Genomic DNA, 16,903 nt, shown 5'->3' on the forward strand with positions numbered 1-16,903 from the left:
ACCTATTTATTTTACTTTATTTTTTCTTATTCTTTTTAATCTTAACCTTAATTTGATTTGCACCCTGACTGACAGCCAGCCACCCCCACCCGTCTTAAGCGCACACACAGTCACATGATATTGATCCTTACCCAGTTATGTTGGCTCTTTATTTATTTATTTATTTATTTATTCTTTCTTTATTTTTTTTCCCTCTTCCTTTAATTTATTTTTCTCTCCATTTTGTTTTATCCATATTTAATTTTATTTTATTTTGTTATGAGGAAAAAGGAAGAGAAGAAGAAAATGAAAAAGAAATAAAGAAAGAAAACTTAAAAAAAAAAAAAAACTTTAAAAAAGCCAAAATAACTTTTTTTTTCTTTTTCTAAGTTTTCTTTCTTTATTTGTTTATTTTTTTTTCTTTTCTTTATTTTTTTTCCCTCTTTCTTTAATTTATTTTTCTCTCCATTTTGTTTTATCTATATTTCATTTTATTTTATTTTGTTATGACGAAAAGGAAGAGAAGAAAAAAAGAAAAAAAAGGAAAAAATAAATAAATAAACAAATAAAGTAAGAAAACGTAAAAAAAAAAAAAAGAACGTTAAAAAAGCCAAAATAACTTCTCTTTTTTAAAGTTTTTTTTCTTTATGTGTTTATTTATTTAATCTATTTTTTTCTTTCTTTAATTTATTTTTCTCTCCATTTTTTGTTTTATCCATATTTAATTTTATTTTATTTTGTTATGAGGAAAAGGAAGAAAAAGAAAAAAAGAAAAAAGAAAAAATAATATATATATATATATAATATATATATATATATAAATATAAAAGAAAAAAACAAGAAAAAAAAAAACCTCCTCAACTGGCTGGGCATGGGCCAAGCTGCCTCAACACCAACTGGGCTCCTCCTCCATCTCCTCTCTCCTCCCTCCAGTGATCCTCTGGATAGAAAAGGGCAGAAGCCCTGAGCCATCAAACCAGGCTCACCAATTTACGAGTAAAATCACCTTGCAGCAAGTAGCCTGAACCTTTGACTCCTTATTCTCCTCCTCCTCTCTGCTGGACTCCAGACTCCTTCTCCTCTCTGCTGGACTCCAGACTCCTTCTCCTCTCTGCTGGACTCCAGACTCCTTCTCCTCTCTGCTGGACTCCAGACTCCTTCTCCTCTCTGCTGGACTCCAGGCTCCCAGGATCTCTGACACCATGAAAGTGAGTACAGCATTTTTTTCTCTCTCTGTTTTTTTTGTGTGTGACTCAGGGAGCCCTCTATTGGCCGGCCGCCACTGGTTACAAATTTATGAATGAAAAGCTTTTTTCCTGTATCTTCCTCAGGGTTTGAGGACCATCACTTTAACTTACCTACTCACCCTGTTACTGCTGGCATCGTTCTTCTCTCAGTCGTGGAGCGCACCGAAGGTAAAGAAGCTCTATTTCTCTTTATTAACAGTGTTCAAAGGGTTTCACTCAATAATCCAAGAATGGCAGGATGAAGCAGAAGCATTTAAAATGTATTTTTAAGATGTGTTTCTTCACTAAAGGGCTCCTTCCAACGGAGGAACTGGACCCCGCAGGCGATGCTGTACCTGAAGGGCACCCGTATGTATTAATGATCCCAAAAATGTTCAATATTAGATAAATAAATATTAAATAAATTATCATATGGATAAATACAGACACAGCATTTAATGCAATCACGGCCTTTTCAAGATTCCTTCATTTGTCATTTTTATGCTCCACATAAAATATAAAAATTGGTAAAAACTATAAAGTAATTAGCTAATAAATAAGAGCACTAATAAATAAACTAAAAGTACGCTAAAATAGAATTAAATAAATAGTTATAATTTTAAAAATTAAAAATATTTTTAAAGGAACAGTCTCTTAAGTGTTTATTATTTTTTCCAAAGTCTGTTTTATTTCATAATGTTAGACAGAGATTATGTTTTATGTGAGTTTTACACTGCTGTTACTTAAAATAAAATATAAAAATATAAATAAAATAAATTAATAAAAAACAACTCTTTTATTGGGTGATTTCACAGTGTCATGGGTGTATTGCATAATGTATGTATGTTTATTCATATTATATTATTATATATAATAAAATATAATATTATATTATTATTTACTTCATAAAGTATTTATTTATGAACACTCTGGGTCTCCATGTTACAGAGATGAGTCCTGTTGTATCTGTTTCTACATTAAACTGAGTGTTGGATGCATCTTTTCTCTCCAGAGGGACGAAGGTTCATCTCAGAGGACCGAAAAGAAGGAGACGTCTACGACACGTTACACTTAGGTACAACTATAAGCAGGATTGTTTGTTAACCTTCTTTATTTTATAGAAATAATTCTGAAGAAAGTTTCACCAAGAGCTTTTTCCAAAACAGTTTTGAAGCTGGAATGACCTTTGACCCCATGATAATCTGTGTTTTGGTGTGTGTGTGTTTTCCCGTCATCAGAGACCCGCAGTCAGAACACAGAGAAGCTGAGCGTGGACCAGGCCGCCACCGTCCTGCTCAACTTCCTGCAGCAGGCCAGAGAGGGAGGTGAGAGCCGCCTCGGTACCATCATTACTGTTAGGGTTGAGGTTTGGTTTCACTAGTCGGGGGGGGGGAACAGTTATTAACAACAATGTAGCAAATAACACATTATTATCAAAATTATTATCATAATTATATATATATTTTTTGGAAAATAAAAAAAATTAAATGTTTTTTTACAGTGTATTTCTTGGTTATGACAGCTGGACAGATGGAGGTCAGCGTTTACAGATGTTTTAGTGAGTTAATTAAACTGGAACTGGAGCTGTAAAACAACAGGATTATGAAAAGCACAACACAACACAAAGGCATCTCACTGTCCTCTCTCTGAACAGCTGCTTGTTAACAGGTGGAAGATGAACAGGATTTCCGCTCTGTCATCAAATTTAAGGATCTTTCCAAGACTTTCAAGGTCTTTTATTGACAAAATGTAAAACATTACGAGCGCTATGAAGGTCTAAAAAGACAAAAAGCTACAAAGTAAAACTTATATTATATATTTTAATTCCATAATGTAATGTTTAATGTTTTTCTGTCTGTCATGTAGCCGATGAGAACCCAGATGAGGTGTATTTCCAGGATCTGCCGGTGTGGAAGAGAGAATACTTCTGATGGTACATTTCTAAAGCTGTCGTTGTTTTTGAATCTGAATCTGAGTTGGGTTCTGTGTGACGGAGAAGAACAGCTGCTTTTTTGTAAATATGAATTCTCTGACGATGTTTAAAATGTGTGATGTTTTAATAAAAAGAGTTTGAATTCATTCATTCACTATTGGTCTGAGATTGTCTGAGTTTTTTTTTTTTTTTTTTAAACATCCTTGACAAAATATTGAGGGTGTCTTTCTATCTTTATGATCAGATAAATGTGCAGTATTTATAATGCAATACCAAGTATACAGAGTTAAGTTTTATGCAATGCTTGAAGTGGAATTTGTATCTATTATTTCTTTAAGCATGTTATACTGTGTCATTATCAACCGTGGCTGTGTGTGAGCTAATTACTGAGGTTTTAGTGTCCCAGTCAGGATGCTCCTACATATTATACAGCAGGATAAGGAAAGAAAATGTGAAGGTTTTTGTCTTCAAAGCTGAGAGCTGGCTGGCTGAGGTAGTCATTAGACAGCTAAAGCCAGCTGGCTGGCTGAATAAAGTCATAATATTAGGAGAAAAAAGATGTAACTTTACGAGAAAAATAGTTGTAATATTACAAGAATAAAGTCAGAAGTTTAAGAGAAAAAAGTCGTAATATTACGAGAAAAAAGTCGCAACTTTACGAAAAAAAAAGTCGTAATATTACAAAAATAAAGTCATAACTTTACGAGAAAAAAAGGCAAAAGTTTACGGGAAAAAAAGAAAATAACACGAAAAATTACTACTTTATAATATTATGACTTTATTCTCGTAATCTCAGATGTATTTTTTTTCCCTCAATGTGGCCCTAATACTCCGTCGTACCGTCGTACCATAGACCTACAACAATGATAAATAAAAATGAAAATGTAAACAAAAAACAGTTATTCATTTCCATTTTTATAAATCCACAGGGAGCCACTGGAGAGGAGCTGAAGAGACGCAGGTTTCTGACCCCTGGTCTAAGTAAAGGTGGCTAACTTAGCTGAGGTCTGTTCAACAAGACGGTGACAGCTTGTACTTTTCTTGTGGTCAGGCAGCAGCATCCAAGATATGTGAGAAATCATCAGGGAAAGAAAAAGGAGCCTATTTATTATATTATATTTGTTTATTCAGTTAAGACACACTCACCATGTAAAACACACTGGTATCCGAACAAACAAACGCTGGATCAAATAAAGTTAAAGATGTATTTTAAGTGATTGCGTCATTTTTAAAAAAAAAATGATATCGCGATAATATCGTTATTTTTTTTTTGCCATGATAATCGTATTGAGAAAAATGTATATGGTGACGGCCCTACATGGAACCCAGCACAAAGGGAGCCTTGATATTCAGACGGTCCCTTTCAGCCTCCTCGTCTTCATCGTAATCGTCCTCCTCATCACTGTGGTGGGGGGTAGAGTGGAGGGAGGCGTTGGGAGAGGGCGGCACCGAGTAGGGCCGCGGGTAACGGAAACCCTCCGTCTGTGGAGACAAATTACTCTAGATGAAAATGGGTTCTATGGGTACCCACGAGTCTCCCCTTTACAGACACGCACACTTTATGATAATCACATGCAGTGCAAGTGTGTTATATTTGAATATTTCTGCATCCGGGGGTCTCTCATCAGTCTTGGAATAGCATAAACTGGGTATCAAAGAAGGAAGAGAACAGGAGAAAGAATGAGTCTTATATTCGGCATCAGCACACTCCACCATGACGTCTCGTCATTCATCCAAATGTTAGGCTGTCAATTAAAGCCCTACAAATGTGGGTGAAATCCAAAAGTATCCGCTGTGTGTTATCAGCCGGTACATGAGAGGGATTCTCATGTACACGCATGTGCAGTTAGAGAAAGACTCTTAAAGCAGGTTCTCAGAAAGCCGCCAAGAGTCACTTTTCAGTTTGCAGCAACACTGAAATATTGTGTTTAACAACCAAATGAAATGTAAGTTGGGAGTCGCTAAGGGGGGACACAACAGAGAAGTAGAGGCTGGCTAAAGATGTGCAAAATCAAAACCTTACAAATCAAACAAACCCAGAGAGCCGACTGAAGGTGTTGACCCTCTGCAGACACACAACCAACTGAGCAGCCAACCTGCTGATATAGAGCCTCCCAGCCAGGCTGATTATCAGCAGCTGAGGGGGATCACAGGTGACTCCAATGACTCCTGATGAGCGAGACTCAGAGAAAATCATTTATATGGCATTTCCACTAACTTCCCATGAACTGCTGCACATAAAGCAGTTGAATTGCTCACTTTTTTTGGAGATGTGAAATGCAAAAAAACATTTCCATTATTAAAATAATGAATTTAGATGACTCTGGATCTCCGTCATGTTCTTGTGCAGTATTCCTCACCTTCAGAGGGGCCATGGGGTCCATCTTGAACTTGTCTGGGAAAGCTCTGTTGAGTGCGAGATGGCGGGCGTGGATGTAGAACTGCAAATCACAAGCCAGCAGAGATGTACATCAACAACTGAGCAACATTTGACTGAACGTCTTTCTAAGTTTCCCCCCTTTGTTTTGAGATTTATTAAAAGGTATTTTATGATTTTATTGTGAGCTACAACATGAAAAAAGAGATGGGTTAAGGACAGGAGGGAATACACTAAAGAAGACTTCCAGTAGAGGAACTCTACAGTGCTTGCTCTTCAACTTACAGTAAGTTGACTACAGCTCAGTTTCAAATCTAATTTGCATCTCAGTTGTGGTTTACTGTAAATGGAAATCTCTGTACCGTAACTGTATTCATGCATGCAAACAGTTCACATCATGTGAATTGTGTGTGTGTGCAGAACATATTCTGCCTGACGTTGTAGATGTTGTATTCTCTCTTCTATTAAACATCTATTTGGTGCCGGTGCAGCAGTAAACACAGACCCGTCCCAGGTATCTCCAGTCCAGCAGGTCGGACAGCCTCTCGGTTCGGTTCCGCTGGATGATGCGCTGGCGCAGAGACTGCTTGCAGAAACTGAACATGAACTGGGTCAGCTGGTTGCAGGACTCTTCGGGCGAACAGGAGCGCCGGTCCACGATGTAAACACCTGATGAAGACGGTGAGGGGAGGAAGACAGGGGAGTCATGTTACTCCTCAAAATGAAAGGGCTCTTGGAGCTTTGAGATAAAGCGGTAATAAGCACTGATTATAAGACAAGATGTGTGTGTGTGTGTGTGTGTGTGTGTCCACACCATAGGCAGCAGGGTCTGACACATGCTCCTCCATGAAGCAGCCGAACCCTGACAGGTTGGTGGTGACACTGGGAATGCCCATCACAGTACATTCACCTGCGGAAATACAACACGGCTCAGAGAAGGTACAGATTGTTGGTTATCAGTATCACGTGACAAAATACACCATCTAGAAGGCCCTCAGCTCTTTGGTTGCATGTTTACATATGTGACTTGACCACCTTGCATCCAATAGTGTGCTGTTTTGTACCTCTGTATTTAAGGAACATGAAGCATATGTGTGTGTAGATGCATATTTTACCAGGTGTGTATCCCCACGGTTCATAGTAGGAGGGGAACACTCCGAGGTTACAGCCACGGACAAAGTCCTCGTAGTCCATCGGCAGCAGAGGACTGGTGGAGGACAGGAACTCAGGGTGGAAGATAATCTGAGAGGAGGAGGAGGACAGACAGGGGGACATTGTCAGAGTAGAGACGGGAGGTTCTGGAGGTAAAAATATTCTTTAGTCACCACGGGGACTTTGGACTTGTTGCTGCTGTATGTGACCTAAACTTTGCTGTGGATATTCAGGATGTTACACTGTTCGTACCTACGAAAAGTAATGCACTATAATTCGTATATAACCTGTATATCATTTTGTATATAAGGATGACTTAGTTGTCACGTAACTTGTGTTATTTTAACCCAAACCACAATCTTTTCCTAAAACTAACCACGTAGTTTTGTTGCCTAAAACAGGTTCTGCACTGCAGGAGCTCGCTGGACATTCGTAGGAAAACACATGTCTCTTCACTTGTTCACATGAAGCCTTTCTAGTTCTGACCAAAAACATTGTCAAACATCGTCCTTCATCATCACCAGGCAACTCGTGACTAAGAGATCCCCACAAACTGACTCTGGAAGATGAAAAACAACGATGATGAACACATAAAGGAAGCGTGCAGGATAGACAGAGTTCTACCTTGACGCGGTCATTCCTGGAGTTGAAGAGGCCGATGCGTCTGATGTTGGAGAGGATCGGGTCCGTTGAATCGTCCAGCATGTTGTGAGTGGTCACCGGAGGGAGGCTGTGTCTCTGCATACGGTTTGTTTAAAAGAGGGGACAGGTTCAGTTTGGTCTCTGGATCGTGTGTTAGCGTGATGGAACACACATTTCCATACCTGACAAGACTGTCCAGATTAGATTTATATCACGAAATGATATGACTTTGTGTTATCAAATGCATGTCCATATTCCTGTAAATTTAGATTGTATGGACAGAGTAGTAGAGGTGAAATGATGCCTCCTATTTCCTTGGAGCCTGTGGCCAGATCTTCCACATTGCCCCTTTAGTGGGGGTCAGGGTCCTGATTGTTTATTTCCCTCAGGGATAATAATGCTAATCAATGCATCAATCAATAAAGCTTATGCTCATTGCACCAGGATTAAAGACAAACACCACTGGACAGGAAAGAAACGATTGTAGTCGATCTGGTTTCACGTGTGTCTCTGTGGCATGTGGAGTGAGGAGTGAGGAGAAACGACCTAATGAGTGTTTGAGTCAGTGGTCCGTGACCAGTAACCTTTCAGAGTGTGATTCAGAGAGGTATTGATCAGTGCGGGCATATCTAAAACCTAACGATATCCGACTACTGACTCACATCATGACGCAAAACAAACCAGGCAACGCTTCATTGGATTTTGTTGCTTCCTTGAAAGGAACTGTTAATTCACAGGAAGGGATTTGTAAACAAATAGAATTTGCAAAGATGTGAAATTACATATACAGAGAGTGAAGGAGAAGAAGAAGAAGAAGCTCCAGTACCTGAGTGGCGTAGATGGCTCTCTTCATGATGGTGAAGTCGTCTCGATCCAGGATGGAGTCCATGTCGGGGATCTGCCCTCTGGAGACAGAGCGGACAATAAAACACAAACACAGAACAACGCGTAATCACCATTCATCACAGGGAACCAGTGTTGCTGTAACACGGTGTAAAATCAATAAAGCTGTGGGTTCACTTACAGTGGTGTCCATTTACTTACTTTAACAGAGCTTCATACAGTCTTTTACCGAACTTCTCCTTCACAGTGTGAGCTGTATCCCTGTGAAGTCAACGGAAACCTTCTTTACCATTTACCATTAACTTCACCGGCATTGCTAAACCAAATCAGATTTATTATTAACTTTCTATTAGCATGACATCAGTGAGAGGCCGTCCTCTACATCAGGGTCCTATTTTTAGGTCAAGAGACGTTTGAAAGACTGGAAGGTTGCCAAACCAAAAGTAGTTTCCCCATCTGCCACTGCTATGGTTCAGGTTTAGTTTGGGGAAAGATCACGGACACGGTTAAACGAATGTTAACAGTCACACACTTTTTCAACCTCAACCTCCTCCTTAAGAGGTTTTGCTGCTTTTACAACGTCACACCACTTTTGCATTTGCATGAACACAAGAGGTTGATCAATACTGTTGTTTTTTAGGTGAGGACAGTCTCTCAGTCGCTGCTCCAGGGTCAGCGGGTCAGATTGTCTAACTGTATATGTGAAAGCAAAAGAGAGCTTTGCTGTCACTGAAGCTACCCGGTTCATAAATTCTGCTTGGCATCAGGAGGATGTCTGTGTTCAATGATCTGGGTTAGACTGTTGGTCAAATACTTTATATACATACTATATATATACTGTATATAGTATCATCTCTTCATGTTGGTATTGGACTGTTATATAAACCACATGAGGGCATACCAGAGCTGCTTGCGTACTGCCTGTCCCTTCAGTGACTCCACATTGAAGTTGTTGGTTTTAGCTGGCATGATGAAGAAAACTACCACCGTCACATCATTTTTGTGGACCTGCGGGGAAGGGAAATGGGATGAATTAGTGTTTTGGACAGGAATGTATGCTGAAGAATATATACGTCCATTCTCTTGACAAGGTTATAATTCTTTTGAAGGTGTACTTTTTGTAACAAGTGCTACTGAAAGCAAAGGACTAAAGGACCTCACCCGCAGCAGGTAGTTGAGTCTGGACAGCGATTCAATGAAGATATCAGCTCCCTTGTTGGAAAACTCATAGCGCCCGGCGATGAAGAAGAAGAGGGTTTTCTCCAGGTCGAAGTCTAGATGACTGCCAGAAGGAGAAGAATTAAGAATCTGTACTGTACATGAGATGGATCAGAACGACATTACTGTAATAAACTCCACCCACCCGTAGAAGTGTCCTCGGACAAACTCCTGGATGCGGGCCTTGCTGGTGGAGTGCAGGTTCTGAAACTCGTGCATGGCCGAGAACTTCTTCACATTCAGCCCGTTCGGGGTTACCACATCTGTATCATCAACACGGTAATAGTTTCATTGTCAAGTTATTTATTGTCATGTACACAACAATTACAGAGAAGCAGTCGTTTGGCAATGAAAATCTCAGACTCCCTCCAATAAGTAAGAGGTAATGGACAGCGAGCCGGTCATTGTTGTGAAAGAATCCCCGACAGGGGACTGACTTAAAGAATCTATTGATACCAACCATGTCAGACTAGCTTGTCGAGAAGGAGGCTAAATAACGCTCCAAACTTACGCTAAATTTTAGCGAGGACAAACTGGCATGGCCATTTCCAAACGGGGTATCATGACCTCTGACCTGCGCATGTTGCGAAAAAATAAAGTAATCAAGAATAAAAGCAAAGTTGAGGAGGAGCTTGAGACACGGCAGCCGTCTTCTCAATATTAATGGACAACTAGTTGATTGCTAAGTTTGTCCTGATGGTGTTGCTGGAGTCCAGGTATCACTGGATTCATCCTCTGGGGACCATCAATAAACTTGTCTGGATCTGAACAAAGTGATATACCAACTGTGGAGTATCAAGGTGCAACAGTGAAAAGCTTCCCCCCACCTGGCTTCCTGTGCAGCATGTGGCTGGCTTCCACAGCAGTGATCTCGGAGACGGTGGTGAAGACGTGAGCACAGTGGACCGCCGCTCTCTCAATGCAGTAACGATGGTAGATCTGCCTGTCGCCCGCCTCCTTGTCAATATTGAACTACAACACACACACACACACACACGGGGACAGGTCAATATGGTGTGAGGGGCAATTATTTACAAGGATTCTCATTTTTATCCTTGTAACCCCTGAAACGGACGCCAGTAAAACGTCCACCTAAAAAGTGCCATACAAAAGTACAAAAACAAAAACTCACATTATTTCTATACTCGTCATAATTTTAATGTCTCTACTGAAATGGCCTGTGTTGAACAATATAAATATTATGAATATGCATACTATTATAACTATTCACTTACTTACTTATTAAACTATTTTGCCCGGCTGCTTCCCAGAGGAGCATAAAGTGAGCAATGGTTGTAGGTCTATTTAATTTTGTTCAGAGGCATTTTGGTCTACGCCTGTTGAAAATCTTTGTTGGAAATCCTTGGAAATCGAAAATGAACTGAGTGGTTCCACAAATTTGCATTTGCGATTTGGTCTGGCGACGTAAGAACAAAGCTAATCTAAGCTAAGCTATAAAACATTTTGTTTATCTAAACAACTACTCGTCATCTCACATGAAACACAAAAAGATGAAGATAACGTTTAAGTTTATTAAACCATTTTCATTTAAACTCATTTATTTATTTTGATTTCATCTACAGCTCTGATTCTATGCTCTGCTTTGTTTCCTCTCTCCTGGCTGCATCGTGTGTCACAGTCAACAGAACTGAAATATGCATATTGATACGATTCCATCGATAGAATAAATGTTAAGTTCCACTGGACTTCCTTTTGAGGCCGAGGGTTACAAACACCTTCTGTCTGTCAATTATCCGTTCAGCCAGTGAGTGGCCTTTAGGTCCGTGCTGACCTTTAGGATGTGAGCAGAGCAGAGCCAATTACAAACCGACCGCTCGGCTCCACACACACAACTCAGCATCACTAATGGTGCTCTAAGTGGCTGTAAAAGGCTACAACTTTTGGGCCTGAACCTTTTGAATGTAAAAAATTAATCTGATGGAACACAACTACGTTTGCATGCAAGTTCAGAAAGTGTTTGCAAGTGTGTCCCAAATAAAATGCATATTGCTATTGTTATGGTTTGTTGATTTTAAAAGGGAACTACGCCCATCTTCAAAATTCATACATGTTCTTAATCCTATTTTCTAAAGCCTCGGCCACACCAGGAGCGTCAGCAGCGCGTGGCGGTGGCGTTAACTGTTGTTTTTTATTTCGGCGTCTGTGTTAACAGGTTAGAGCAGCCACACTGCCCGCGTGAGACGCGCGTCTCAGGGCTGCACGTCAGCTGCGTCTCTTCTACAGTTTCGAGGTCTCGCTTATTTTTGATGCGAGGGATCTAAAAGTGATCTATTGACAGTATACTGACATCACACCAGCAACATTACTACAGTTTCAATGTCTCTATCTGTAGAATATGTCACAGAGATGAAAAAAAGAAAGACGTATTTTTAAATTAACACTTCCTGCTTTCATTTAAAAATAAAAGCCCTCAAGCGTTTTTTTTCTGTGGACAGAATTCCTTCATTTGTTAACACAAGGCTTTTATTCTGAAATATGTGCCGGACAATGTTGTAGAACATGCAGTGACTTGGAGAGCTCCATGAATGAATATAGTATGGGGTTTTAATCGTGGATTATTACTATTATTTATAAATTATCACACGTTTCTTAACCTTTCTCTGTCTTAAATAAATATAAATTATATTCATAATGAAATGAAATGGCCATTATGAAAGACAAACTCTATGTAGAAAGAAAGGGCTGACAGCAGCAGCTGCAGCCGCCACGCGACGCAGCCGCCACAGCCGCCACGCGCTCCTGACGTTCCCAATGTGGAAACGCTGTAAGTCCTTCCTAATCTATTAATTGTGTGTATCCTGTCAACTTAAACGCACACGAAAGCTTAAATGTATTTCAGAAATGATCCAGTACTTGTGTTAGAAATGGATCAATATTTGATGTGTGTCGGTTAGATTGTGATAATTTAACGAAATAGGGATCCTACAGGAATATGCACCATGTAAGCACAATACCAACTGAAATTATTAAAACAAGGTTTGACTCAAAGTTGACCAAAAGATGGCGTCTCGCACAGAAGCTGCATTGTCACCAACAATGTGCATGCGTCTCTCACCTTGTCCAGGTTGTTGTAAAAGTCAGCACTCCCGGCACAGAGATATCGTCCCAGCAGGGTGGCGTGCGTAGTGAACACCGTTGCTATGGGAATCTTGCGGGAGCGAGTGAGAATAACTCCCGGACCGGCCTGCCACTCGTGGAAATGACCGACGACGTTGGGCTTGTCCCCCAGCTGGTCTGTTAACTGGAAAGATGCATCTGAGTTGGAAATAGCAGTGTTTACCTAAGTTCATCTTGTAACTTACCAACTTAAAGCTGCACCAGGCAGTTTGACACTTTTGCAGCCACACGATGGCGGCAGGAAGTATAAACGTTTCAAATGTAGGAGGGAATTCACTGATAAGCAGTGCTGAACACTGGCTGACCTCTTTGAAGAACCAGGCAATCAGGGAGCCCAGGATGAGCGAGTCGTTGGCCTCTCGGTCGTGGTAGGGCAGGCCTATCTTGCAGGTCTCCCACAGGTCCCCCTTCCAGCGGTCCAGGTTCCAGGCCGCGGAGCCGATGTCAAACAGGATCACAAAGGGGCTGCCCTCGATCAGCCAGCGGCCGAAATGAACCTGTAGAGGAAGCCCAGTGAGAGGAACCATTTTAGAAATCGTTTTTCAAAATCGAATAGTGATTGATAGTGGTTAGAGCGTTATGAATTGCCGTTATGAATTTCACAGACAGCCTGATACATCAGAAAGGGTAGACTTTCAGAGGTGAATTAACATTGCAGCGGATGAGAGAGAGGGAGGGATCTCTTGGTGCTTTGAAGCAGATAATTCCCAAACTGTAAGACCTATTGCTTCAATGGGCACATCATCTGAAAGAAGACAAAAACATCTACATTTTGATGTATTAATTGTGTATGAGGAGTGGAAGGTTGTAGAACCTACAAGGTTTTTTTGCCAGAAAATTTTGAAAAAAAGGAAAAAATGCAGGGAGTGTCATCACTGTAAAGCAGCGCAATTACACACCCATTATAAAAAAGCATACAACTTAAACTGTGATAATTCAAAAGCTGTAAAAGATATCAAAAAGCTGAATCATACCTTAATAGTTCAAAGTCTTGTAACCCGTTAAAAGTTTAAATGAAGTCTGTAGCTGAAAGTATGCGGGAGCAGTAGCGTTTCAAAGAGGAGCATGTTTAAGAGGATTTGAAGAATTTCTCCATTGAGGTACATTGTAAAAAAATGTTTTTGAGAAAAGCTGAATATTTTAAAAAGTATAAATAGTTGAAACAAGAGAAGTCATAGCACTAATGTCCTTAAAGAGCTGAATATTTCGATAGTTGAACGGTTTCTGTAGCTGAAAGTATGCAGGAGTAATTAAAGTCCAAAAAACGTACGGAAGAAATGGAAGTTGAAGAACAAACCTTAGAAGAACAATACTGGGAATGCTGACATTCCCACAATTATTCATTTGGCACAAGCTTTTTATTTAGCTTTCTATTATTAAGACAGCGCTCCCCACCTGGCAGCCGTTGTTGATGAGAGCGTCCATAGCCTTCCTGATGGCGGGGTTCGGTGGCTCGCAGCCCTCCACCTGGGTCTTAAAGTTGTGTTCGAAGTAGGGCCCCATCATGTAGTAGTTCTCCCCCCATTCATCCACCGTGATCTTGGCTTTGGTCTGGATCACCGTGTAGATTCCTCCGACTGCAAAGTCACATACAGCGAACGGGAAAGACAGTTCTTTAAATATTATCATTGACTAAGATGAAGGTCATGCAGTTTTACATTTGGGACCCTGTTCTACCTCAGCCTACTTATAAAGTTCAAAGGTCACATGGTCTGACAAAATGAGCTTTCTTGCTTGGTTGCAATCCCTCATTTTTTTTTTACGGCATTTCAAGCGACAGGCACACAAGTTAACTAAACTAAACGGTTATTTATTGGATGCCAGAACATGTGGAAATGTTTTTCTCAGTCTCTGACGTGGCAACAAAAAGACAAATATTGATTAGAACGACTATCAACAATCAGTGAGCCCGTAATGACGTCTGAACTGCATCAGCGAGCGTTATGTAAGAGCAGAGAGCGGAAAAAACAGCAGAATGGCCAATAACCTCTGAACTGTTTGACAACATGACCATGTACAGTACTAACTGCAGGGAAGTAGAGGAACTCATAGATTTATATTCACAACTGTGTAAATTAAATATGTATATATACATATACATGTATATATATGCTGTATACACCGATCAGCCATAACATTAAGACCACTGACAGGTGACGTTCTCATCATGCATAGACGTAGTACATCCTGTTTACATTCAGCTTATCCATTTGAAATACTGCCTTCCACAAATGTATATTAATATTAATTATTTTATATTTATGCATGCTAAAGGGGCTCTATGTAAAAATCAGAAATGTCTTGTTAAAGGCTTCACCTGTGGCTGTTAAGTCAACGAAAGTCAGCGTCCTGTTGCTCGCGCTTGTGCTCGCTCTACATAGACATGAAGGAGCATCGCTCAACACAGTGAGGAGACACACGTCAGCTAAAAGCACAATATCACTCTATAGTTCAGCTGCTTGGCAGTAATGTTAGCTGACCAGACCAAGGTCTCTCCATGAATCAATGCTGATCCTAGTGTTGGCTTTTCCTGCCTCAGCCTCCCGACCGCGGCCGGAGGGAACGGGGGAGACGCCGGAGTTTTGGTCGGAGACGATAACGTTTCTCTCTGCGGAGCCCCGTCACTTCACAAGACACAGGAAACCTCTGTTGGTCTGGAGGAGCTGCAGCAGTTATTTCTGCACAAACGTCCACTGAACATTCACTAGATATTCTCAGAGCTACACTAACTCTTCTGCAGTGTGGAGTGTGCGCGCATGCACGTGAGAGTGGAGCGAAAGAGTGAGAACGAGTGCGATGTGTGAGTGAAGGCAGGCAGAGGAGCAGAGTACAGCAGAGACTCCGATCCTGGAGACCAAAGCTACGGTCTCCTCCGCGTCCTCCGACCGCGGCCAACACTGTTTAACAGACGGGCTTCACTAGATACAACCAAGAGATTTTGGTGCTTCCGTATAGTTTGTGTTGGAGTCTGAGTCTGAACAGCGTAGCCACACGTGAGCGCGCATGGGACACCGACCTGCAATGATTTATACGTGTAAGAAGTTACAAACAGTCCCTTTGATGAACATCGTTGAAGGAAACCTGAGACCCAAGATTTTCTTTACCAACGCCTGCTCGCTGTAACTGTTGTCCATATGATAAATACATTAACTTGAACCCTCTTGTCCAGAAATGTATTCATCCAGTTTGTTCACTATCAAATGTTTTCATGTTTTCATGCCTTTGATTTCATTATGGACACATTTTAGCATCGTCATTCTAAACCAGCCAAAGTGATAGCTTTTCATTTTTCACCACTTATCTGCAGGTTAATGTTTAACTCTTCAGAGGGAATAGACTCTGTCTCCATGCTCACTGGATTTAAATATTTGCTCTTCTTCAAGGTGATAAAGAGGCACAGCTTTACACAAAATAATACCAATATTGCCAGACTGTTAAAGTGTTTAAAGTTATAAGCAATAGTGGACGTATTTCATTTATTACTTTTTAATGAAATGCTCTTTATGGAATTATTTTACAGTTGTTATTATGCAATCAGAGAAATCTTCAGAGAAATCATGTAGAGTTTCCTGCCAAAGGCAATTTATTTTTTCACTTCATGATGGCTGTATGACTATATTCTTGAAATGAACACACCACATGTGTTTTAAGTATCGTAATATTTTTATAATTATTATAACGTACTGTATAATTTTACAATACTTTGGAAGACGTCCTTCTGTAGTTGAACTTACTGTATGTTTACTGCATAAATGCATCAATTCAAAACATCTTATTTCTTTCGGACATTTAAGGATCGTTACGCTTGTGATCTGACCTTTGTTGGTGACCTCCCAGGCCACCTCGAAGAGCAGCAGGTCCTCCACAGGCAGCTCGTCTTCCTCCCAGGCCGGCAGCACCCCGCTCAGGGACGTCATGGAGAGGGAACGTGACAGCGGCATCTTAAAAAACGTCTGGAGTTCAGACAGAACTGTGGCAGTGTGTAAAAAACAAATCCTTCAAACAGGCCTGCTGGTGGAGGTCCTGGGCTCGGCTGGGACAGTCCTCCAGGACAAGATAAAAAGGACTGAAGTTCCACTCACACTAAAACACACACACGTCGTGGTGAAAGGTTTGGTGCAGTCGTTGCTGAGCTGAACTAAATGTGATTGTGAAATGTAGATGAATGAAAGCAGGTCTGCCGACTAGGACAGGAGGGGGGTGGGGACTCCCAATTGTGACAACTCGGCTTCTGTCCTGCATGTTGACCTAATGGAGCGCTTGAGTTTTTATTTCTCACCTGTGTAATGGGACACACACAAGCAGACAGGTCAGAGATACTGTTAAGATGGTCGGAACAGCTCGCTCCAACCACAGCGTGACAGTTTCTTTCTGCTGTTTTTACATTGTGATCTT

At 40.7% G+C, this 16,903-nt stretch overlaps 2 protein-coding genes across 2 annotated transcripts; one reads left to right on the top strand and one right to left on the bottom strand.

The window, feature by feature from the left end:
* The first annotated feature begins 839 nt into the window (after positions 1-839).
* On the top strand, positions 840-3,274 carry spx (spexin hormone). The gene is made up of 6 exons (XM_074625793.1): positions 840-1,187; positions 1,311-1,394; positions 1,517-1,574; positions 2,218-2,280; positions 2,444-2,530; positions 3,072-3,274. The coding sequence occupies exons 1-6, from the start codon at positions 1,182-1,184 to the stop codon at positions 3,134-3,136; spliced, it is 363 nt and encodes a 120-aa protein (XP_074481894.1). The 5' UTR covers positions 840-1,181; the 3' UTR covers positions 3,137-3,274.
* A 968-nt stretch (positions 3,275-4,242) lies between these two features.
* On the bottom strand, positions 4,243-16,656 carry gys2 (glycogen synthase 2). The gene is made up of 16 exons (XM_074625528.1): positions 16,326-16,656; positions 13,904-14,085; positions 12,814-13,005; positions 12,447-12,632; positions 10,198-10,342; positions 9,516-9,633; positions 9,314-9,434; positions 9,054-9,160; positions 8,354-8,413; positions 8,136-8,214; positions 7,292-7,405; positions 6,631-6,757; positions 6,330-6,425; positions 6,021-6,184; positions 5,499-5,579; positions 4,243-4,620 (listed from the first exon to the last, which is right to left on the bottom strand). The coding sequence occupies exons 1-16, from the start codon at positions 16,447-16,449 to the stop codon at positions 4,453-4,455; spliced, it is 2,064 nt and encodes a 687-aa protein (XP_074481629.1). The 5' UTR covers positions 16,450-16,656; the 3' UTR covers positions 4,243-4,452.
* Between the last annotated feature and the right edge of the window lie 247 nt (positions 16,657-16,903).

The sequence above is a fragment of the Sebastes fasciatus genome, chromosome 23 (assembly GCF_043250625.1).
Source record: "Sebastes fasciatus isolate fSebFas1 chromosome 23, fSebFas1.pri, whole genome shotgun sequence".
In the NCBI taxonomy this organism is placed as follows: domain Eukaryota; kingdom Metazoa; phylum Chordata; class Actinopteri; order Perciformes; family Sebastidae; genus Sebastes; species Sebastes fasciatus.

Coding starts and splice junctions, on each gene's coding strand:
- spx (XM_074625793.1), top strand. Junction 1,395..1,516: donor AGTCGTGGAGCGCACCGAAG/GTAAAGAAGCTC, acceptor TCTTCACTAAAG/GGCTCCTTCCAACGGAGGAA. Junction 1,575..2,217: donor GCTGTACCTGAAGGGCACCC/GTATGTATTAAT, acceptor TTTTCTCTCCAG/AGGGACGAAGGTTCATCTCA.
- gys2 (XM_074625528.1), bottom strand. CDS start 16,449: ATGCCGCTGTCACGTTCCCTCTCCATGACGTCCCTGAGCGGGGTGCTG. Junction 10,343..12,446: donor TTTACAACAACCTGGACAAG/GTGAGAGACGCA, acceptor TGTGTGTTGTAG/TTCAATATTGACAAGGAGGC. Junction 5,580..6,020: donor ACTGGAGATACCTGGGACGG/GTCTGTGTTTAC, acceptor TGTGATTTGCAG/TTCTACATCCACGCCCGCCA.